This window comes from Convolutriloba macropyga, chromosome 6 (genome assembly GCF_964194025.1).
Source record: "Convolutriloba macropyga chromosome 6, txConMacr16.3, whole genome shotgun sequence".
Taxonomy (NCBI): Eukaryota; Metazoa; Xenacoelomorpha; order Acoela; family Convolutidae; genus Convolutriloba; species Convolutriloba macropyga.
Window position 1 is genome coordinate 61,162,500 of NC_134473.1, and position 20,039 is coordinate 61,182,538.

Sequence of the window (20,039 nt, forward strand, 5' to 3'; positions counted from 1 at the left end):
TGGTATTCGTACTAGGATCGTATATGATTTCTTGGTAATCATACAAGGATCATAAATAATTTCTTTGGTTTCATACAAGGATCGTACTAAGAAATCAAGTATGGACAGTATGAAATCATATATGATCCTTTTATGAAATCAAAGAAACTTCAACCCGGGCTGTTCTGCTCAAAAATGTTGATTTTCGGGAACTTCTATCATTCACCATTTCCAGTCGGACTGCATTAGGGGGTTTCTGTTCAAATTTAGCGCTGTGCGGTGTACTATTTCAAAAGTTAGGCTCAGCAATTCAAATAAATTTATTGATAAATTCTACAAATACATTAAAACGTATACAGACAAAAACTGATGCCATCAAAAGTTTAACTTGATTCGCAAGTTTCCAAAAGGTTTGAAACATCTGCTTCTTTGACTACCTTAAAAGGTCAAAAATTACATTGAATTTAAACTCTTTATAAAATTTCTAAATTGCAAGTTTTAATTTCCTGTACGGTCTCTGGGGTGATATGTTGCTGAGCTTTAATTTGACGCATTTGATTTTAAAAAGATTCGAAAATCCAAATATTAAAGGTATGGTATAGTCACACGAAACGTACGTTTATAAACCACTGAAAACAACGCAATATATGTTTAAAACTATTTAGGAAATTGAAATCGGATCTATTTTGTTTTGCCCCCCCCCACCCAGCTTAGTGGGCTTATATCTTTTACGCCACCGGCGCTCGTGCTATTTTTTGACATAGCAACGTGCTATAGAACAACATATAATTTATAACGGGGGGGGGGGGGGGTAAAACACTGGGGGGGGGGGGCGGCAAACGGAATAGATCCTTGAAATGTATAATTCTATCATCAGAATATTGGTGCTCCATTCTCGTATTGCACAGCGGGTGTTGTCTCTATGTCCATCTGGTCTCCTTCAGAGCTGACTGAAGTTGACAGCTGTTGGTGACCTTTGTTCACTCTGTTGGCACTGCCTGATGAAAGTGAAGGGGAGGAAGCTGGTTTGCTGTAGCTTGCACTGGGACCTGAGGGTACACACATAATTAAGCGCCATAAGTGACACTTTGGTATATGAAAAACTGTGAATCAAAATTATAATACAAATTTTTCAATCAACATTCAGCATACCCACAACAAAAACACAGACACTCGAATTCCGATTGTATTGATTTACATTATCAATGATATACATCACGGTACTGTATATAAGATAATTCTTCAATTATTTATATCATTTTCAAACATGTTATAAAGTATAACATGACAAATCGTTTATAGTGGAAACACAGCAAATCAAGCTTACAATTGTTTAAACTTAAAATCAATCCATGAAAAATTTCTACTCAATGAATGCAAGTCAGGATCTAATTGATATCTGTTCAAGCAGAATTTGACCAGAGAAGGTTTAAAATTATTTCTTTTCCTCAATTTTTAAAGAATTGGGTCAATCAAACTTTTGATGTCAAAAGCGTGAAAGGGTGTCTCATTTTCCTGCCTTTGAACAAAAAATTCTGTTCTTATTGATTCTGTTAAGTGTCGCGTTCGTATTGGTTGACGTGAGTGCACACCTGTAATTAGGTACGCAAACATTTTTTTTGACAAACTCTTAACAAGTTAATTGTAGGTCAATCCAAATCTTGATGAGAACGCGTGAAAGCTTATTTATTGTCCTGATTTGAAGCACCGGTTCAAGAAAAAATCTTCGTCCTTATAAAATCTTTAATGTGCCAAGTTGGAAGTGGTTTACCAAAGTGTGGGAGCTAATTTTGGGAGGTTCTTTGGAATTCTAATTAGCATTGTCACAGTTCTTTGAGACATTTTTTAAAGAAAATTTAAAAATGGCTTCCGCACTTCAATTGATCGTCAATGTGAAGTCGACTATTTGACTTCTATTTCTCAAATGATGTTGAAATTATCTACCTCGAATACCTATTTGCCTTCCTTTTTTAACGGTATAACCAACACTATTTGATAAAATTTTCCTCGAAGTTACTCAGTTCGTTCACCGACAGACAACTTATTATCAAATAAAATGCACAGAGCTCAAATGCCAAGTATTTTAGCTTAGTTTGCAAAATTTCATTCTAAATTTAATCAAAAGCCATTTAGAGATCAAGAAAGGCTACTAAATCAAACTTTTCTCCGTCTGTTGCTAGTCTACTAAAAACTGTAATGCATATTATCGCATCAATAGTTGGAAACTTTTCCATTAGAAACGTGCAGATTTTTAGTAAGAAAAAAATTTTTATTGAACTTAATGTTTATTTCGTTCCTTAGAAAAAAAATGCCCAAATAAGATGGCGTTAATGGTATCCGACGACAATTAGTGATCACTGTTTCCCAACAAGTGGAATGACGAAAGCTTTTCAAAGTAACGTCTTTCGAAAGATAAATAATGCAGTTGTTCATAATATGTAGTATGACATGTACAACAACCGGACCATAATCTTTCATTCTCAGATCTGTATTGAAAAGAACCGAGAGGTTTATTTTTACCTAACAATTTTATTGCATCGTTCCATTCCTCAGCACTAATGAAGAGGAACCAAAAATTTAAGTACAGCATGAATGGAGGATAGCTTTTAACAAGAGCACGGCTCTATCCAAGCATGGAAAACCAAATATGAAGCACGTTGGCATTTTTTTATTAATGAGGGAAATAAGTTATTGCAGCAATGAATATTAGGTTTAATTCAGTTCATGTCATCTCATTAATAAAAAGCCTGTCTTTCCATTGCCTTGTGCAGCTTGCATTAGATTTGGATAAAACTTATTAATCTCATCATTGTAAATCAATTTGTTCTGCGATTAAACAAGTTCTCGTATTTCCCATCGTTTAAAAAAAATTATTTAGTCCAAAGTTCTTTAGTGTGGTAGGAAAACCCGTCACCATGTTTTTGTTGTTTCGGACATTTTTAATGGAGCATTTAAAGGCAAAAAATGCACTAGGACAACTGTAATTATAGCCAGCATTACGCCAGGACCTGTCGTTTGTTGGAACAATTTAAAGTTTCTAATTCTTTATTTAACTATTTTTTTTCCAAGTTTCTGAAATAGTAATAGTTTTATTTAGTTTTATTAGGTTTAAAATTTCAAAAAAAACTCACGGTGTCAAAATGAGCACCTCACCTAAAATAGCCCTACAGCATGGTGAAGATTGTTTCATAACACACTCATCAGCAATAACACAATCAGTTATATTTTGGATATGCGAAGTCAGGTCTATAGGTGCAGCCATATTTTTTATTCCGAATGTTTTTTTCCACAGAGCAGTTATTGCTTTAAACTTTTCATATTGTGCTTCTTTTTTAATCTTCCGTTTTCATGGTATTTATGTTGATAACCCACTCATCTATGAAAGATGACGCTAACTGTTTTCACAGTACTTAAGGCTAAAAAGCAGTTTCTGTCTGTGAGGTCGAAAAGAACATATGCCACATGATTTTAATATTTGAAAAAAAAACAACCTCTGCATGTCGTGCCAGTTTTCGGAACTAAAACCAAGGCTCCTCCTCCCTTTCTTTTGGATTCAACATATGTCTATCAGATCGTAAGCATGGCAAAATTTTTGGTTAAAGATGTTTTGGCTATAAGAGTTACCTAACCATTCCTCCATAATACAGTCAAAACAAATTTGCCCAATGCCATTGACTAATAAACTCTTCTTTAATTTTGTTTTGTAAACAAGACTGACATTTGAAATGCAAAGTTTTCAGATCTGTTTCAGTAGCCAAAACTTCTAATTACAGATGAGCATGTCCTAAAGGGTTGTGAATTACTCTCAATCTAGCCGACCATTACTAACGCTGTTAGAGAGAAAAAAAGGTTATACTGCTGGTCCGTACATTAGATACTTAAACGACGGGGTTAATCGCGGGACCACATGTAACTTGAGAGTTCAACCCCTAGTTCTACTCTTGGTATATAGTTAAGTATTAAATAAAGTTAAATGCAAATATGAATTAATAAGTTATATTAAACAGCATCAAATATGAACCGAGCATTAAGGGATAGAATAATTAAAGTTTGAAATAGCACAGATTGAACTATTCTAAGTTAGCTTGTAACTTAGATAGAGTTTGAGAGATGTTAAATTATAACTTAGAGTAGTTAAGTTTAACTTACCTGATTTCCAATTTTGTGCTAAGTTAATATTTTATGACTTAGAGAGTTCTTAGTTAAGAACAAGTCACAAAATATTCAAAGTTAGAAAAATATCTCAAGTAAGTTGAAATTGAGCAAGGGAGCAATACGGGAGTAGTAATTTAATTCAGAAGTTATCAGGGACCAAAGAGTGTTGGTAGTTGAGCGTGCAAGCTCCTTTTATAATTGCGGACACGTGGTTCTCTAGTATCCTATTGGATAGAGATAACAGTGTCGACAGAGTTACCAAGGTTAACTTGGTGTTATCTGTGTGGCGTGACAATATCACGTCATAGTGTTCTCAGTTTTAGTTAGTGATCTTAAAATAGTAGCTTATTCAAAACTACTTAGTAATTTGTTCACACGTTAAAATGGACTTTGTCCAAATCAAGTTTGTGCTTCACGCACTATAACGTAAGTTCTCAAAATAGCACTAAGATTATCAAATAGTGTTACTGAGTGTAGCACACTTCAGTACATCCCATCCCGGTCCATAGGTATTAAATCAAAACATCAAATTTTACATAAACGAATAAATTATTTAGCTTAATTTTATAATAATTAAGCATTTAAAGTTTGTGAGGTAGATTACTTGGTTAAAGTTCTAAAGTTCATCGTAGCTTCTTGTTTCTGAGTTCTCTCTTGAAGAAGGGTTGACGATGTCCTAAGATACAAGGCTGTACAAAATAATAGATCCAATTTTTTTGGCTGGCCGTTATAATAGACCTTTTGAAGTTTTTCTATAAAATTGTGCTGCTAGTACATCTGACGTTGAATAATAGAATAATATAAGTTGAAGAATATACTGGTTAAGTTAATGGTCTATAATGACAAGCGAGGTAAATGGAAAGGGAAATTAAAATGACTGAGCACAAAACAATAAAGGCTAGAGTTGCCGCAATGACTCCCCAAATAAAGAATTCCGTTTCGTAATTCATCTTTATTTGAGTATTGTTGGAGAATAAATCAATTGAAGTAAGCTTTGTAGCTATAGTTTAAGGAATTAATATTTAGACTTGGTTGACCATTATGAATTAGCTTCATGAAATAATTATTCTTGCTTTTTGTCATTAGCTCAAAACAAATAACAATTTCTTTTTGTTCAAAGTCTTCAAGAAATAAAATGACTTCGCATTGAAATTCAGAATAATATAATTCAGAGATTCTGAAAACTTTATCGTTAAAAATAATCTGTTTAGAAAAGTTAACCCAAGCGGATTCAACATGATCAGAGAGTTGACAATAGTCTTTAAACCATTCGATATCAACACCTCCTTCAAAATATGTGTTCATTTTGAATAATGTAGTGATTCAATTTTTGTGTCAATGAGGAGAATGGAATGGAAGACCAATTAATCTTTGAAAGGAATTGACAGGAAGATCCAAATAGTACTTAAACTATAAATGGCGGATGGAAATCAGAATAATCTTTTAGCGAAATGTTGTAACATTATATGTAAAGAGTTCTAGATCCGTGATCACCAAAATATTGAAGACTAACATATTAATTGAAATAAGTGAGCGGTCGAAAGTTTAGTTTATTGATGTTAAGAATTTCTTCTGTATGAATAAGCTTTAGAATTTCAAATAAATCGTACTCAGGAACTTGATGAAAATAAACTACAATTTCATTAGAATTGTTACCTTGTAAGAATAAGATAATCTCTTGTAACTCAAATGTCCAATGAACTGACAATGGTGTATAGAATTTATTTCCAACTAAGAATGTTTTCGAAGTTTTAATAACTTGCTATTGAATAAATTCAGCGAGATCACAATATGTTTTGAAATATTTAACGTCTACTGAAAGGTTGTAAGACATTAATTAAATTATGGAATTCGATGGAACAATCGAATGATGTCATAAGCAAGATAAATTGGTAAAGATAAAGAATAGATTTTATTAGAGAAGCGAGAACAAATCAAATCTGCAATCTAAAGATAGGAATGGACTCATTGTTCACCATAAATTGCGCTAAGTGTAATTATTGAAGATAGTTTCAATGAAGATAGAAGAAATGCGGATTACTTTACTTGATGTAAGTAATGGAATCAAAGAGAGTAAAGTAATCGAAACGACTAATAATTAGGCGTTTAAACTAACGAATAATTTTCCTCACCGCGGGAGAAAGAAGAAGAAGTAATGAAGGAAGTACTGAACATCAACAACCACAAATTTATCTATTCCATTCCGTGAGTGCTCAGCGTGATGAGCGGAGGATGTGGAGTTGGTGCTTCAGATTTGCGATCTCCAGCTGGAGCTCAGTAATCCGTTGTTCGAGCTGTTGAGAGCGTTGTCTCTCTGTTAGAAAGTTTTGCTGTACCTGATAAGTGAAGGTATCAAGCTGAGGAGTGAGGTTTGCTGTAATATTATCAAACGGGACTTGTATTGTTTGTCCTTGTAGGTTGTGATTAGTTAGTAGATAAGAATTTTTGTTTGACAAATAACCAATGAGATTGAATCTATTGATGTTGGGTTGCAACTGGTAGATTAAATTTGTATCGTAGTTCGGGTGTCCACTAAAACCGGGGGTTTTAGCTTGTATCTCAGCTTGATGTTGTTTTTGTAGGCGGTCTTGTAGGGGGGTAGTTGTGTAATGATGAAAATTAAGAAAGTTTGGTCGTGACGATTGAGTAGTTGTAGTGTTTGCTAAGGTGCTGGGTACCGTACTGTTTGTCTTGGGTATATTTTTTTCTAGTGGTGTCGCTGGGCTGAATGTCTCTCTAATGAATTGTTTACGTGGTTGTTTCTTTGCAACTGTATCTGCAGTTTTAGTTCTCTTCTTGGATGATGTAGATGATGATGTAACTGTTGTTGATGAATTTGCACTAGTTGCTTGAGTTTGTACTGCTGAAATCTTGATAGCTGAGAGAAAAGTTGTAGATGGGGTAACGTGAGTTGTGGGTTGTACTAGTCTGTCAAGTTGTTTAACTCCAGATTGAGGTTTAGAAGTTGATTGTGTATTGTATTCGGGCCAATCACTTGAAGGTTCCTTCTGAAAGACTGGTATCAGTTCGTTAGGAATTGAAAAAAGTTCCTGAAATATCAAGTATTCTCTACTCTTATTGTATTCTAAGAGTATGTATTTTGAAGTTATTTTGCTAGTATTCTCTTATATTATTTTTTTGTATTCTCTTTCAAAGTAAATCAGTAGTAAATGTGAAGTCAGTCTGTATTATCATCATATAGTTTGATGATATTAAAGTAATAGAGGAATTAATCCTATACTGGAGACGTAGGAACGTTGTGATCGTTTCTATTTTCGTCTTTATTATTCTCATCATGTAGGTTTGGATAACCACTTTTATTCCCATGAGTTAGTGCTTGCATTCTATTATTATCATAAGGTGGGCTTTGAGTAACTCTGGTTGTATCTTCAGATTTTGGAACACGTATCGTCCTTTCTCTATTTTTATCAGTATTATCATTCTCTGAGTTAGTTGCTAGATAGATAGAAGTCAGAATTGGAGCTGACATTAAATCAAATGTGGCAGCAAAGAGTGCTTTACCAAAATGAATAGATGCATTTGTAATTTTGTTAATTTGCATTGCTCGAATTAAGCATAAGACTATGTCGATGAGTAGCTTCATGAATAAGAAAGCGGCAAAGAATATTCCGCATCGATCAATTATATATTGTATTTTACCAAAGGTTTCAACAAATTGATTATTAAAGAAGTCCGGTGAAATGAATGAATCTAGATAAATAGTTCTAAAGTTATAATAATTCGTGCCTGAAATATTTGAGAAAGATTCTCTGTTATCTAATAATGACTTAGTAAAGTGTTTAAGAACTCCTTTCATATTGGAGTTGAAAGTTATTGAATTCCAGAATGACATCATTTCTTTATATGTGTAGATAGAAGCATAAATACTTGCAGTAATAACATTCGCAATTTGTTGAAAAACTATATGTGGTTTAAAGAGTGCAGGCCCTCTTAGTTTTGTGATTTGTGGGGTTAGCTCAACCCATGAATTGTCATCGTCAACATCTAGTTGAAATAAGTTTGAATGTTTATCAGAGCACAATTGTTCTTCGGCTTCAGTGAAAGTTTGTCTAGAAATCGGATCAACGAAATGAATTTCATCTTCATAAAGAATTGGTATTCGATTATAGCACTTATTAAGAATTGGTAAGGGTGAATGAAATTCAGGACAATTATATAGCCAGGCAACATTGCCATTTGTTTTGAGAAACATAGATCTGTTTCTTGTTAAGTTATATCCAGCTAAGCGCGGATTTTCATGAGAAATCATTAAAGTGTTAAGAATAGTTGAGCGCTCTAATTCACAATCATTTCTTAATAGCTCTAGAGTAGAAGTTTGAAGTTGCCGAAGATTATTAAAGTGCAAATAGTCAATTTTTGTTCCAAGATGTGCTTCGAAATCAATATTCTCATAAACTTGAGAATATGTTGTATCAACTGTTTTGTTGTCACTGGAAAAGAATTTATTTTTCAGAGTTATAGCACCAGTATCGGGTTTAAATTTGTGAATTGGTTCTCCAGTGTTCATATCAAATCCGTCGCGAAGACTAATGTATAGAAAATCATATGGCGTAGGATATACTATTCGTGGATGACTACATAAAGACTGTGGTTTATTATAAACTTGGAACATAAAGCTTTGTAAGTCGAAATCTGACTGAGCTGAAGTAAATTTAGGATCCTTTACTATGTAGTATTTGTCATTAGCTTTAATCATTTGAGCGTCAAAAGTACGAATTATAGTGAAAAGACAATTATTGGGTTCATCCCAAGTGTATGCAAATGGATCAGTAGATGTAGAATCGCAGCCTCCTGCTGATAAAGGACAAGGTAGAGGTATATTTTGCCAGTTATTAACTGTGCCATCTCTAAGGTTTACATTCAGGCTAACATTTTGCATATATGTTTCATAAGTGTAGTGTGTAATCCAACCTCGGGAGTTACATTCATTGTTTCCAGTTCCAACATCGCCTGATTTAAAGTTTGAGAATAAAGATTTGTCAAAATCGAATTCTACTGATTTAGAAGAGGAAAGTTTTATCTTTTTTCTTTCCTTTGCAAGTTTGCATTTCTGAGCATCAAGCTTAACTGAAGTAGTAATAGTATTATGTCTGGCATCTATGCCACTAGAGTCAGAAGAATCGCAAAACCAACGTAATTGCTGTTGGGTTGCTTTACACATAGTTGCTTCTAGCTTAACTTTGTAATTTCTTTGGTAGAGAGTGACTCGTGCTTGGTTAGTGCTAATTTTATCAGGACGAATCTCGCTGGGTGCTACTTTGTTGAGAGAATACATCTGGTTTGAAATCATTTTTGAGCAATCAAAGTGGTTAACATGAAGGTTAGGAGCTGTGTATTCATAGATACTCATCTTTTCAATTGGTCTGGCGTCAGTGAAAAACGTTAAGATTAATAATGCAAGTAATATAATAAAGATCAAATATTTTGTATAGCAAGCAGTTATAACACAGAGAAGTGCAAGAGGTATTATAGCAATAACTTTGAGAAACTGAACAGAACGAATTTGATTTCCTATGTAGGTTATAAAATATTCTACGTTTGAGAGAAGCGCTTTCTTATCAGTAAGATTTTCTTTAAAGAACTGGTCTTTATTCAGTGATAGTGGCAATTGGACGTTGCGTTTTGATCAAATTAATAGCTTTTCAGGAGGGTCTATTAATTTAAGGTACGGAATTTCTTCAGGTAAACAATTGTTTCCATCTTTGACACATTCTAAGAAGTGTGGGTGAGAATCTGCATATTCAAAGAATATCTCTATTCTAATTTCGGATTCACTATCAGTTGCAACAGGTCGGAACAGAGTTAAACAGAGTGACGTAAAAATAAACATTTTGTAACTTACGTTTATTACTTCGTCTATTGCTGGTGATTTCTTGATTTCTCCGTCTTCCATTTAATAAACGAAGACAGTATAAAGTGAGTCTAATAAATTCAAGTTAATATTATCCGTGAAAGTAATCTGATATTTTAGCTCGTGAACGTGAGCGGGATTATAGGGTACCCAAAATATGACAAATTTTGCGTTATTTTCTGATGTTACGAAGAATGCAACTGTTCTCTGTTGATTAGAAACAAAACACTTGTCAAGTGTTACAGTTTTATTTCCGAATTTCAATATTTTCTGTAGGAGGAATATTCTAATATAAGACAGCGGGTCGAATGCAAGGGCAGTAAGAACTTGTGCTTCAAGGGAAGGTGGTAACATAGATTAAGGGTCTACAGTAAAGGGAGCTTCGATGATATCAAGGTCTATTTCGTCTCTGTTGTTCAATTGGAAATGAAAGCGTTCAATATGTTCTGGTTTGTTAGGGGTCCAACAAACAATTATTTCTAAGTTTACAAACTGGTCTTTAACGAAGAAAATAACAATGTTTTCTTTATATGAAATATAAGATCGATCAATTTTTGCTGACTTGTTATTATATTTCAGAATTTTATGTGGGATGTTATAAGGACTGTAAGAAGTTGAGAATGTTGTTCTTGAAGCTATAACCCAATAATCGTTTAGCGGAATATTCATTGATCAGTTGGTGGTTCTAAAACCAAACAAGGGACATTTAAAATGTCTAAGTCAACTAGGCTTGAAGAATGAATTTGAAGTAATAGACTGTTAAGTTGTTGAGGATTGTATTTTCCCCAGAAGACAGCAATAGGGTCTTTGTTAGAGTTAGTAGCAAAGAATACTACAGTTCTTACTTCGTTAGAAATTTGACAACTGGTTAAGGTGTTAAACTCACTATTAAATTTCAGCTTTTGATTGGCCTTAATGGAAACTTTCACAAGTGTATCAGGGTTGATAGAAAGAGAAATAAGAAAACCGTTTTGGTCGAATGAGACTTCGGTCATATATTAGGATTGATTGTCTTTACGGTGTTGGTGTATTGTGGTGTGTTTAACTGGTGATGAAAGTGTTTAGTGTGAGTAGAATTTAGAAACTTTCTGAATTGTCAGTCTTGTACTATGTTCGATCTGAAGGGTTACGGACTCCTTCTATAGTTACTGACTGAGAAGAAATATTGAACTGAGATACCTGATATATGTGTTGTGGAGATGTTTTGTGACAAGTATTTGCTGGTCACAAATTGAAATGCTTGAAAACTTTGCTAAGTTTTCTAAGTTTATTAGATGAAAGAGGCATGATGTGAAAGATAGAATTTGGGACAGAGAGAAAGAAAGGGAGAGAGAGAGAGAGAGAGAGAGAGAGAGAGAGAGAGAGATGTTCAAGGTAGAGCTGAATTGTGAGAGAAAGAAGTGATTGATTTCAGAAGGTAACTGAGAAAAGTGATTTTGAATTTGGGTAAGGCTCTTAAATAGGGGTTTTCAGGGTTAAGTTACCAAAATATGTGTGCTAATTTCTGATTGGCCAATCACTAGCCGTGACTAGTACCATATAGCATGGTGTTAAACTGTGATATGATTGAAATGTTGCGCTAAGTTCTCTATTTTTATCACAGAGTTGCGTTTATTAGCAATTTTTTTGGGCAAAAATTATGTGTTTTTTGACCATTCCTGTAAAATGAAAACAAACAGTGTATCAAGTGTTGTCTGTCGATAGTAGCTAGGTTAAAAGGTGGCATAATATTATTTTGAATATATCTTATATTGTCATTTATTTCATGAAGTTAGGTATTTAGCCTATAACCAATCTTAATACATGGGCGAATCGTGAAAGTTGAATTTATTCATAACAAAGATAGCAAGGTTGATGATTTTTGGGCTGAAGGTAGTTTGTGCATCAGAACGTCGTGTGATATAGAAATAATTAACAAAAAGTTTGCTAATTTCTTGGGGCTACCTTTTTTTGTCTATAGCCAATCTTAATACATGGGGGAAATTTGATTTGGTCATTACTTTATGAAAAGAGCTTCAAATTTGAGCAAAGTTGGCAGTGCAATAGCTGTTGTGCCGACACGTTATTTGAACCAAAAATAAGCGGGAAAAACAATTGAGACTTTCTAGGGCTACCTTTTTTATTCTATACCCAATCTTAATACATGGGAGAAAATTCGATTTGGTCAGTACTTTCTGACACGATTTTCAAAATTGAGCAAACTTGGCAGTGCAATAGCTGTTGTATAGACACGTTATTTGAACCAAAAATAGGCGTCAAAAACAATTGAGACTTTCTAGGGCTACCTTTTTTATTCTATACCAAATCTTAATACATGGGGAAAAATTAAAAATTGTTGTTGTTCTAAAGCTAAAGCTTCAGATTTACTAATCGCTTAACTGAACATTGTATGGGCAACTATTACGTGTATGAGACAGCGGAAAACAATTTGTTTTCAGTTTAACTCATTTCATCTGGGTTTTTCTATGCAAAAATTATAATTTCACCAATTTCATGTCCTTGTTATGAAATTGTGACCAACTTTTTGGACGAAAATGAAAATTCTACTCTAAACACATTAATAACTATTTTTTTATAAGTTCTACAACGAACTTTCACTTGTCTATCGCGTAAAACCTCCAGAGGGGAACATTTTAAAGATTGTAAGGTAACGATATAGAAAAGTTTCATTTTTCCTTTAAAACTTTTGCTAACTCTCTTTCTTTTCAAAAGTCAGTTGGTATTTCAGGGTATATCTACTAATCACAGATTTTAATTTAAAAATCTGAAAGTTTAAATACAATCGGAATTGTTAATAAAAAAACGCGAACAGAAATAAATTCAATAACTTAACTTTTTTGGGATTTATACTACGGTATTTCTAATTTGTGTGTTGTAAACTTTTGTGAACTATTAAAGCAAGCATGCGTTTGTGCAACTATGTGGTCTGAGTTGTTGAGCGGATAAATTCATCAAGTTATAGCTCTTCCTGACAAATGTGTAAGGTTTGCACTTAGGCGACATAATTCTTACGTGCGGAATTTAAAATTGCGGTTAGTTATTTGTTCTTAAGTGATCTAATGTTTATTTTAAACATTCCTTGGGTCCTTAAGCTAGTAAAGTTAGCTCTATTTATTGACTATGTGGGTTGCTTAAATATGCATGTCCTGACTAAAATGTGATTTAGCGCGGCTAATTAGTTTGCATGGGACAAATTTTTGTATTTAATATATTTAACTTAGATAAGGTATTTGTTCATGGGGGCTGACTTTTACATAGTTTTGCTTTGGGCAACATGTGTTTTCAGCGTTAGTTTGCAATAAAAGGTATGCGTAAATTGTGAAAGTGTATGAGTATTGAACATGTATAGAAGTTATGTGTGTGTAACAGCTTGCAATGGTGATTAATTGCATACTTTATGTAGGATTTGCGTTGATTGGGCTATTTGCTTTTTGCCTTAAACGTTCATACTATACAGTTGATCTCTCTTGACTATTAAATTTCAATCCTTTAACTTCTTCTTAACTCTCTTTCTTTATTTCGTTCTTGACCATTAATTTCAATTTTAGTTCTTTCAGCCTTTCCTTAACTTTTATTTTCTTAATCTTAGTTCCTTCTTTAATTTGTTTCTTCTTAATTTTCTTTCTTTATTTCGTTCTTTGACTTTTTATACTGCTAAAAGATGTATTTTGTTGTTGATAGTTAGGCTTGTTGAACCTAGGATTATAGTTTGAGTAGCCACCTCTTGGTTGATAGCCTTGGTTTCTAGGACCATTGAATCTTGTATTGCCTCGGTTATTCTTTCTGTAATCATTAGAGAATGTTATATTTGACCTTCTTGGTTCAACAAGTTCCTTTCTCAATTTGTTAACACTATCATCTATCTGTTTCTTTGTGCATCTAGAGACGGAATGACCATTGCTTCTGCAATAATCACAGAATCTAGTACTGTTAGGTCTGCCTTTTATGTTTGGGTCTCTAGGTCTAGGAGTATCTATAGCATTCACTTCGTTGCTTTTGAAAAGACTGGTTAAATCGTTAATTTTGCTCTCGAGTGTTTTAAGTTTATCTATGCCTGTAGCTCCACTAGATTCTGTTGTTACGGAAAATGTTAAGTCTTTTACGACTAAATGATCAACAAACTGTGTCCAAGTTATTGAAGGATTCTCAATAAGTTTCTCGTGCGCTTTGCGTTTTAAACCTTGTGGCCTTAGTCCTCTTATAGCAAAATCTATGTATTTCTGACTTCGTTGTCTTTGTTGGATTTCTTTCTCCCTTCTTATATTGTCATCACCTTCAATACTTGTCGGTATCTTTTCTGGCCAACCTTTATCAACTCCACTCTTTATTCTATGTAGATAATTCTTTATTAACTCTCCTTCTTGCCTAAATGTGTTCTCAACCTCAAGTCTAAATCTAAATTGGTCTCTACCGTCTGTGAATCTTTTTATAAATTCATCTTTTAAAGTATTCCAATCTGTAGCATCTGTGACTTCACTTTCAAACCATTCTAGTGCTGTATCAGTTAAAAGTGAGCCGAATAAGGATTGTTGCCTTTTATCATAGCTAGTTTGTGCAACGGGTGCTGTAGGCCTAGTTCCTAGTGAAAAGAGTATTTTGTTTTCTACAGAGTTCCAAAAAGAAGTGGCATCCTGATTAGGATCATTGCCTGAAAAAGATACAAGTGAAAGATTTGGATGTGTTATGGGAGTTTCAGGTGGGGGAGTAACGGCAGGTGGAGGAGTACTACCACCAGTACTGGTCATTGTTTAAAGGACTGAAGTTATTGTATTAAAACTATTAAGAACAGAGGAATAGTTTAAATCAAATTCAAATAAGGAGTTAAGTGAGACGCCCTTTGAATAGTTAAATTACACAAGTTAATTTAGTGGCTTTTCTACAATAAGTGAACAAGTTAAATTTAGGCAGGCTTCTCTGATAGTTTAAATGAACAAGTTAAATTGAGAATGCCTTTTCTATATTAAATGAACAAGTTAAATTAAAGTTGCCTCTCTATATTAATTGAACCGATTAAATTGAAATCGCCTCTCTGGGACCACCATTTATACTGCTGGTCCGTACATTAGATACTTAAACGACGGGGTTAATCGCGGGACCACATGTATAACTTGAGAGTTCAACCCCTAGTTCTACTCTTGGTATATAGTTAAGTATTAAATAAAGTTAAATGCAAATATGAATTAATAAGTTATATTAAACAGCATCAAATATGAACCGAGCATTAAGGGATAGAATAATTAAAGTTTGAAATAGCACAGATTGAACTATTCTAAGTTAGCTTGTAACTTAGATAGAGTTTGAGAGATGTTAAATTATAACTTAGAGTAGTTAAGTTTAACTTACCTGATTTCCAATTTTGTGCTAAGTTAATATTTTATGACTTAGAGAGTTCTTAGTTAAGAACAAGTCACAAAATATTCAAAGTTAGAAAAATATCTCAAGTAAGTTGAGATTGAGCAAGGGAGCAATACGGGAGTAGTAATTTAATTCAGAAGTTATCAGGGACCAAAGAGTGTTGGTAGTTGAGCGTGCAAGCTCCTTTTATAATTGCGGACACGTGGTTCTCTAGTATCCTATTGGATAGAGATAACAGTGTCGACAGAGTTGCCAAGGTTAACTTGGTGTTATCTGTGTGGCGTGACAATATCACGTCATAGTGTTCTCAGTTTTAGTTAGTGATCTTAAAATAGTAGCTTATTCAAAACTACTTAGTAATTTGTTCACACGTTAAAATGGACTTTGTCCAAATCAAGTTTGTGCTTCACGCACTATAACGTAAGTTCTCAAAATAGCACTAAGATTATCAAATAGTGTTACTGAGTGTAGCACACTTCAGTACAAGGTAATTGAAAAATATTTGACAAGTAACTTTAGAAACTTTTGAAAACTTTGAGACTTGAAGCGAGACTCCTATAGCATTTCTGAGCATGATTTCGTTCTGCTGTCATTGACACAAGAATTCTTGACGCCAGAGGTAGTAAAACAAACCATAAGCATCTCATTTGCTTGGTAAGTAAAGTAAGATTGTAATTTGTCATTACATACTTAAATTGTACAAACAGAAAATAACAACACAAAAAAATTTACACTGTCTTGAACACTCCTTCGGTCAATTGAGTTTATAATTCAGGCTCATAGAATGAGCGTCATTAGTATATGGATCACAATGCTGATCAAGTCAAAAATCTTTGCTCCAACAAATTAATTTGATGTCACGAGATTTTTGAAGATGAACTCCTATGTTATTGAAAGACCAGACTTATATAGCCTCTGGGGACAAATACTGCAACTAGACGTGATTAGGTAATAAAAACTGGATTGTTCTTATTTGCGCCCTTTTTCTCCGGTTTACTCAAGGTCACTGCTTTGCTATTTGCAATTACGAACAAATTTTGCATGCTGACCGCTAAATATAAAAATCGCATAAGTATTGGTTTTTGATTTTTCTCGATTTATTGTATTTCGTGTGTTTTGTTTATAATCAGTGGTGGTATTTCTCTGTTTACACAAATATTTAGTCTGAATTGTTCCATGCATATATTTTAAAAATGATGTTAGGGCGGCCATAAATATTAGATTTTATTCTCTTTCAAGAGAAAATCTCTTACCCTTTCATTCACTTCTGTTTGTGTGGATATATCATTTTACTGGAGGTAGGATTGCATATAATGGTGTACAAATGCAGTTCCAAAAATGGTAAAATTTTGTGTAGTTAATTTCGCTTTTTCGAGTTTTCAAATATATTGTGCTTGTGTTTACTATTTATCAAGTTTGCTTAACATGATAGTGTACTGTTATCGTTGAAGCTAAACATTCCGACATGCCTCTCAAAACCTGCCAAAAAATCCTCAATTGATTTAAAGATAAATTCTCATTTTTCAGAAAAAGAGTTGTTGATATATTAAACATTTAATAACAAACAGTTTGAAGCCATTTAAAATCGCCCAAAAGATAGGCATAATTTGAAACTGCGTTTCGACATGCTGAAAATTTTAATATTGTTTCAAACTTTTGCATTTTTTTGATCTTTACCTTTTCCAATTTCACGCTTATGTTGAGCACAAAACAATTCTATTTAAAACATAGCCAGCAGCTTGCCGGAATAGTTACAAAAATCATTTGCCTGCCAGATAAAACAGACAGAAACAGATGCAGAAATATAAGTTGAGAAAGTTATTGACGCTCAAAAAATTACCCGACAGATTGCCAAAGAATGGCCACCATTGATTCCCATAATCCCGATTGGGATTGAAAGAACAGAAAAAAAAACGGGAAAAACTGATTGATGTACGAAAACGTTTTTAAAGTGTGAACTAATTCGACTTCATTTTATTGTTACACATATTTCTGCTACTTAATGAGAGGGCACAGGGGCTAGTACCAATACCAATAAGCATTAGAGATGATATCTAAGACTTAAGAGAACAAACTTCACGTAGCGTTCATCTGAAAATCAGCTTTATGAGGTTTATCCCGATTCCGGCATTGATTCTGTGTTTTGATACTAATTTTGGTGATTTTGAGATTGCTTTGCGAAGCAACTGCTATTTAAAGCACTTTGAGCAGAATGAGGGAGCCGCGAAACTAGCCTAGAGAAGTCAAAACGATTCCGCCGAAAAAGATGTAGAAAAACCGGCGAATTGAGGTAAAGCAAAAAAAAATTATTCGACGAAGTTAAAAAAAACAATAGGAGCGCAATAAAAGCCTGCTGAAAAGATGAGGGAGGCTTCAATAACTCCGTTACTGCAAGCATGAGTTCCTTTGACCTTAAACTAAGTCAAATTAAACCTCAGTTTTGAAGTGCAAACGTCATTTTATTGAGAGGTAAGTCACGTATGACCAAAATCTAATCACTAAAGTGACTGAAAAACTTTACTATACAGATTACGAAATGACGTCACGCGCGCAAATGTATGTCAGCCGGAGAAACAAAAAAATCATAGCAGGACAAAACCTGAAACAATTCAAAGAACTTTCATTGACTTCACAAAAAAAATAGACGTAGATTGGACCATGAACTGATTGGAAAAACAACTTGGAAAACAAAGTCAAATTGCCGCATTAGAACAAAATCCACTAGCGAGAAAGCAATTTTCTGTTCGAACACCGCTTCTCACTCTACGTCAAAATTAGTGATAAAATTTCACGCCACAAAACCACTCGCTTTTTCGCTCCACTTCCTGTTTTGGAGTGACCAAAATCATCACTTCAATTTGACTTCAAAAATCGTGAAAAAAGACAGCGCCCCAATACAATTCAGATTTTTAGAATTGTAAAAAAACCACGAACACCGCTATATAGCTCCAGTTACAATCAACAAACATTAGAAAAGATTGCAACGATTACAAACTAATCCTCTGTTTACTTGCACGGTTGTCTTGATACGATGTACGAAAAATGCGCTTTTCATAAGTTTTATCAGCAACATTTTTGTGTACCAAAGGGGGGTGCTGTTAAAAAAGAACACAGTGTCATCAACACAGTCATCGCTTTCTCTGTTAGCTAAATTGAGAATGATGACTCTCATCTATTCACCTTGACACACAGGTCCGAAGTTGAGACCGAGTTTAGCAGCGAGCGACTGATTAGCAGCTGCAGTCCTGGGAGTGGCAGGCTGTCCATTCACAAGCAGCATGTCTCCAAAGTCCAATGCAGTGCCCTCTTGCTCACGTTTGTATTCTAACACGACAGATTTGAAAGTCACAAAGTCAGTGAAAGATAAAAGGATGTTGAACAATTCCTGGTCTATCTCATCCTGACGAGAAGGCAAATCACTCAAAAATGCTTGCATGTTAAAATCTGGCACGTCTTGCTTCAGTTCCTTTTCAATAAATATTTCAATTAGGGATACATACTCGTTAAATATTCCAGTATATTCTAGTTTATTCTCGTCAGAGTCTGCAAACTGTTTGTAATACTTGTCCATAAAATTTTTCTGAATTGATTGAAAAGCATCACTCATCACAATTTCTTCAAGACAGCCGATGATTATGTTGAAATTATTAGAATCGTTGTTCGATATCAAAACTTCTTCTTCTTCGATGAAAGGAGCGTCTCCATTTCCAACATCATCCTGCAAAGCAGCGTCCAAGTCTAGTTTGAGCATATCAATTTGGTTGGCCATTCTCGTATAAGAAAATATAACAATGTACTGTCTGTGTTTTAACAGATAAGAGATAAAATAACCACCAATGCTATCTATATGCACTGAATACGAAAACAGGTGTACGTTATTCTACGTGTTTAAACGCTTCCAGCGTGTTGTGTAATATAAGCAGCAAATTTATACACCTAATTTTTTGCTGTTCGTTTGAATACAGTCTGTTTAAATGCAATTCGAAAATGATGAATTGTTACAAAAGCACGTGCTTCATTTTGAGATATCACAAAAATATGGAAATATATGGCACAAATCGCAGACAGTCAAATTACTGAATCTTTCCCATTATAGCCGCCCCACGAAATTATGTCACCCCCCCCCCCATTATGATATGTTCTCCAAGATGGGGGGCTATAATGAGAAAGAATCGAAGTACCTACATGCTCGAAAATTCCGTTCAAACACCCCACTACCAATAGATTAGATGTTCCAATTTCAGATCAACAAGGAAGATCGGTATTGTGCGTTTGTTGCACATACTGTTCAAATTCGTCATAACCGACGCCATTTAAAAACTTGAAATGCTAAAATGTGTTGGATATAGTTACCGCATCAACAACATATGATATTTAAACACATTTTAACTACAAGAGCCCCTATAGAATTCATTTAAGGGCCGTTTGGTGTCCGAAATAATGATGAAAATTTTGTTAATTGATATGACAGATTTCAAAATCACTTAAATTATTATTTTTGTCGTTTCAACGGCCTATATCTTGATGTTTCAACCTTAAAAATGATGCTAGAAAAATTGCAATGTTTTCAAAAAAATACCATATTCTATGCCTTAAGTCATTATTGAAGTCAATCAAACAAAGTTTCTTCTCAAGCACCACAGGCGCAGAAAAAGAGTATTGCCATTATTTACTAAAA

The 20,039-nt window shown here is 34.0% G+C and overlaps 1 protein-coding gene across 1 annotated transcript; it reads right to left on the minus strand.

Moving 5' to 3' along the window:
* Nucleotides 1-790: 790 nt before the first annotated feature.
* On the minus strand, nt 791-19,387 carry LOC142341110 (ADP-ribosylation factor-like protein 2-binding protein). Its single transcript, XM_075391989.1, has 2 exons — nt 18,542-19,387; nt 791-1,028 (listed from the first exon to the last, which is right to left on the minus strand). The coding sequence occupies exons 1-2, from the start codon at nt 19,128-19,130 to the stop codon at nt 853-855; spliced, it is 765 nt and encodes a 254-aa protein (XP_075248104.1). The 5' UTR covers nt 19,131-19,387; the 3' UTR covers nt 791-852.
* Nucleotides 19,388-20,039: the final 652 nt, after the last annotated feature.